This window comes from Myotis davidii, unplaced genomic scaffold (genome assembly GCF_000327345.1).
Source record: "Myotis davidii unplaced genomic scaffold, ASM32734v1 scaffold415, whole genome shotgun sequence".
Taxonomy (NCBI): domain Eukaryota; kingdom Metazoa; phylum Chordata; class Mammalia; order Chiroptera; family Vespertilionidae; genus Myotis; species Myotis davidii.
In genome coordinates this window covers 4,200,554-4,205,058 of record NW_006287951.1, presented here as the reverse complement: position 1 = coordinate 4,205,058, position 4,505 = coordinate 4,200,554, and the positions used below count along the sequence as shown (strand labels likewise).

Genomic DNA, 4,505 nt, shown 5'->3' with positions numbered 1-4,505 from the left:
ATATATATATATTCATACATTAGATGACTTTAATTTTAGCATCAGTAATTCTGATGTATTAAGTGTTTGCTATAACATATTAAGAATGGAAACATTAATTTGCTTAGGCTGCACTGGGAAATTATTCAAAATATGATTTCTGTTTACAAGTTTTGTGATTTCAGTAAGAACTGTCAATTAAAATACTGAATGTTGCTTTGCCTAAATTTCAATCTACAGAATAATGGAGGGAGAAGCTGTGACCACAAAATACAACTGGTTTTCTTCTGTGACCTATAGAATTAAATTTAATACTCTACAGTAGCCTCTCATCCATACACCCAAACTTCTGCTTGGTAAACAAAAACATAATAGAAGCACTTGCAAAAATAAGATTTAAAAAATATTTCCTCTAACGATGAGTTCATCCCAGGTATACATCAATTTTAGTGTCCCAGTCAACAAAACTCAAGCTGAAAGGCAGAAATAGAAATAGTAGGAATATCATGCCTGATAATTATTGATGTTAAGGAATGGGGGTGGGAGGGAGACCAAGTATCTCATTGCCTCTTGTTTACCCCAAATTTGGCCATAGCTTTTTTTACACTGGCACAGATATATCCTAACACAAGATGCTTTGGGAAAAAATAACACTAGAGCCTCATTTACAGTTTGAAAAACGGCTTTGTTCTCTTGAATAACCAGATGAAAAAGAAGCACCCCAAGAAAGTCTTAGAAATTTAGAGATTTTGTTTCAACACTTGTAAATTAAAATTGTACAAGATATGTTTTCTAACCTATGTCCCATTTACAGTGAAGACAAATGAATTTTTAAAAATGACAGACAAAGCATACTTGATTGGTATTTACAATGGCTTATGACAAATATAATACCTAAAAATAATTTCTAATTTTCCATTTATTATTGCTATTTAGTCACAGAAATGATTAACACTCTCCAAGAAATTTATTTTAGCATATGTCATATATTGATATAATTTTACATGAAGAGAAACCATTGAGAAAGTGACTAATATGGTGCCCTTACAAGGAAATAAAAGAGAGACAATAAGAAAATTCTTCCATAAAAAGACTTTTGATTTGCATCATTTCTTCAAAATATAAAACCTTAATATTAGAAGCAAAGAAAAAACAAAGGAAACAATAAAACAGAAGAACAAGGAAAAGAATCGCTTATGCAGATGCTTTGCATACGTAGTATATATGTATGGGCTGAGTTATAATAAAAATACTTATGTATTATAGTCATTCTCATATAGAGTTAGAAATAGCAATATCCAATCAAGTATGATTGGACTGACAGTTTCTCAGTCTTCAATTACATGACGAATTAGAGCTGTGCAGCAATCATTTCTGGTCAGCAGTATCATGATAAATGCTTGATAAGATATAATTTTTCTCCTTGTTCACTTGTAAAAATTGGTGCCTTTTTGTAATGTTCTACAAGTTCTTCCATGGTGCTGAATTTACGCTGCCCAATGCAGTAGACAGTCTCTTTTAGTTGGACTTTAAAATGCTTGTTTTTCCCTTGTGCTTTTAGTGATACTGAGAAATCATTTGGCTAAAAGAGAAAAAACATGTAGGGTAAACATTTTGAAAGACATCTGTTAGCATTTTTATATTAAACTAATAAAGTTAAAATGTGAACACTTATTAGGTGCTAGGCACTATGCTAAATTACTTATGCCTCAAAACAAACCCATTTTACTGATGAGAAAATTGAGGCTGAGAGAAGCTAAATTGTCCAAGATCATCCATCTAGTTAACAATAGTCAGGATTCAAACCCAAGCAGTGAGACTCCGAAGTCTCAACATGTTCTGCCTAACACCACAGCAAATCCTTTTAGTTTAATGTCTGAAGCACATCTGGAGCTATCTTCTCTCCAGTCAGACTACTAGAGAAAATCCAAGACATCTACATCTACCCCTTTCCAATTAGTAACGAATAGTAGCTGTCTTACAGAGTAGCTGATACAATATTCTGAATTCTCAAAGAAGCAGAATAATGTAAACTTATCAGAGGCCATAAACTCAAATGCCTACGGGGGGCGGGGGGGAGTAAATAAGTGACAGGGTAGATAGAGGGAACTACAGTGCTATTCTTCCCTATCAAGCACCTGCTCTTCCTGAGGGGTTATACATGGCCCCAGTCTAAGGGAGGTGGCCACTTAGCTGTGATTGCTGCCTTGTAGGAATATGGACTTAATGTTGACAGGTCTTCCAATTTTAAAAGGGAGGTCTGCTATCTAAATTTTTATAATTAATCTCCCAATATTTAAATGCTGACAATATATTCAAATGTTTTTTAAAAACATTGTGCAGGTCAAACAAAATATGCCTAAGATCTCTACTTCAAAAACTCTGCTGCTAAAAACAATGGTATATTTTGGTTAATATCTATGCTCAATTAGCCACAAGAAAATATACAGTATTCTGTAATTAAGCTACGTCCTTAACTTCCTTAGACTTTTTAATTTAACTTAACACTCTTTTGAATACTCAGTATTAACCCCAGAATCCTCTTTTTATCCAATTACTGCCAAAGCTTCAAACAGTGGGCTACTTGGAAACATCCCATACTACCAATCACTCCAAGGTCACTCCCTTCCTAACCCGCCCACTGCTTGTTCTGGAAAGCAGGGCCAGGTCAGGCATCCAACCGCTTCCCTATCGGCAATCACCTGCTCTTCCTGGGGGGTTGGGTATGCATGTTACAGGCTCCATTTCCTGAACTTTAGACTTTGGCAGTTCAGTCATTATCTTTCCTCCCTCTATCCCTTCCTTCCTCTTGTGCGCATGCGTACACACACACACACACACACACACACTCTAATCACCATCCTAATCACCACACACACACACACACACACACACACACACCCCTTGTGCCAGATAGCTAACTTCTGACTTTTTTTCAACCTTTGTACAATCACACATTCACTTTTGTACAACCACATACACACAAACAAAACCAATACTAATCATGATTTGAAAAGTGGAAACACAGAGGTATCCTTTATCAAAGAAAAATAAAGGCCATTTTTAAGAGAAATGAGTATCAACATATTCTAATATCCCTAGACAGTACCCAAGAGTCCACATAACTATTTTTTATGGTTTATAGTTCTGTTAGTATTAGAATAAAATTTAACTTTTATCACAAGTGCATTTTAAATACCATAACCGTTTAAAAAAAGTTTTTGAGGTACATAATAAAAGTGTATTCCAATATCTAAACAAGCAATTTATGAAGAAACTTAAATATAAAATTTTTAAATTTAGGAATTCCCTTTATTATATGGACAACAGTGCATCCAATATGCAATTTAAGAAATGTTTTCAAAAGAAATACTTTCCCAGTTTCTCCCTTTTTTAGTTTAATGCAACAGAATTCAGGAATGCAAAACCAATACTAGACTAGACCAAATAATCCAGTAGAGTATCACTACTAGGGCTGTATTATATTAAAAATAAAGTTGGAAAAAACGTTGACTTAAGCTTCAGAACATTTATAAGGAAGCCAATTAACCTCTCCAATTTTTTTTTTAATACCCAGTGCTTTACTTCCATTTACCTTTGAAAAACAACTTACCGAAGACTCACTATCACGAATGAGGAAATCACCTTCATGCCCCCTTTCATTTAATGCCATTTCTGCTTGATGCCTGGTGACTTTCCCGTAATACCAAGGATTGCCAGCAAACTTTCCAGTGAGTGAAGGCCTAATGTAATCACACTGTGGAGGTGATGGTTCCAAACCCGACACTGTGGAGGTGATGGCTCCAAACCTGAGGTTAATGGATTATTCTGCATAATGGTAACGTAGTTTTTTGGCACCAGACCAACCATTCCATTGATCTTCCTACATTTCCACCACTCGGGGTCATTTTCAGGTTTTTCAAGAACATCCATTACATCTCCTTTCTCAAAATTAAGTTCTTCATCATTGGATGAGCTGAATGGGTAAAGAGCCTGTACCACATGCAACACTTGCCCAGTATTTAGGTTATTGACGACTGCTGCTAATTTCTCTGACAGAGAACCCACATGGTCACCCAAAGGACTGTCACCTTCCTCAGTTACATAGTTTGAAGGGAACCATCCAACTTGTCCATTGTAGCTACCTCGCCACCACCCATCACTGCACTTCTCCATGACGATCACCTTCGTCCCTTTTATCAATGATAATTCGTCCTCTCTCTCTGCCATGTAGTTAAATTTCACAAATGCAGGCATGTTGAGGTCATAGAGACGTTCCCCTGGGTCAACAAAGCTATCATCAGCAGGAGATGCAGAATCTGGTACACTGGGTTTTCTTTTCACTTTTCCAATGCCTGTTTAAATTAGAAAAAAAAGTAATGAGAAAACAAAACAATGATAACCTAAAAAACCAACTTGCTCATTAAGAAATCTTTGACTAGTTTTGTAAGCCTTTAAACTTAAATAAATTCCTCTTTCTTTCTTTCCACCCACCCTCTTCTCCCTTCCTTCCATTCCCATGACTA

At 35.7% G+C, this 4,505-nt stretch overlaps 1 protein-coding gene across 1 annotated transcript in view; it reads right to left on the bottom strand.

Moving 5' to 3' along the window:
• Positions 1-927: 927 nt before the first annotated feature.
• The window catches only part of NCK1 (NCK adaptor protein 1), a 32,004-nt gene continuing 28,426 nt past the window's right edge, over positions 928-4,505 (bottom strand). The window contains 3 exon segments of the mRNA XM_015561390.1: positions 928-1,561; positions 3,593-3,790; positions 3,793-4,334. Of these exon segments, the coding sequence (XP_015416876.1) occupies positions 1,367-1,561; positions 3,593-3,790; positions 3,793-4,334 (935 nt within the window). The 3' untranslated portion in view covers positions 928-1,366.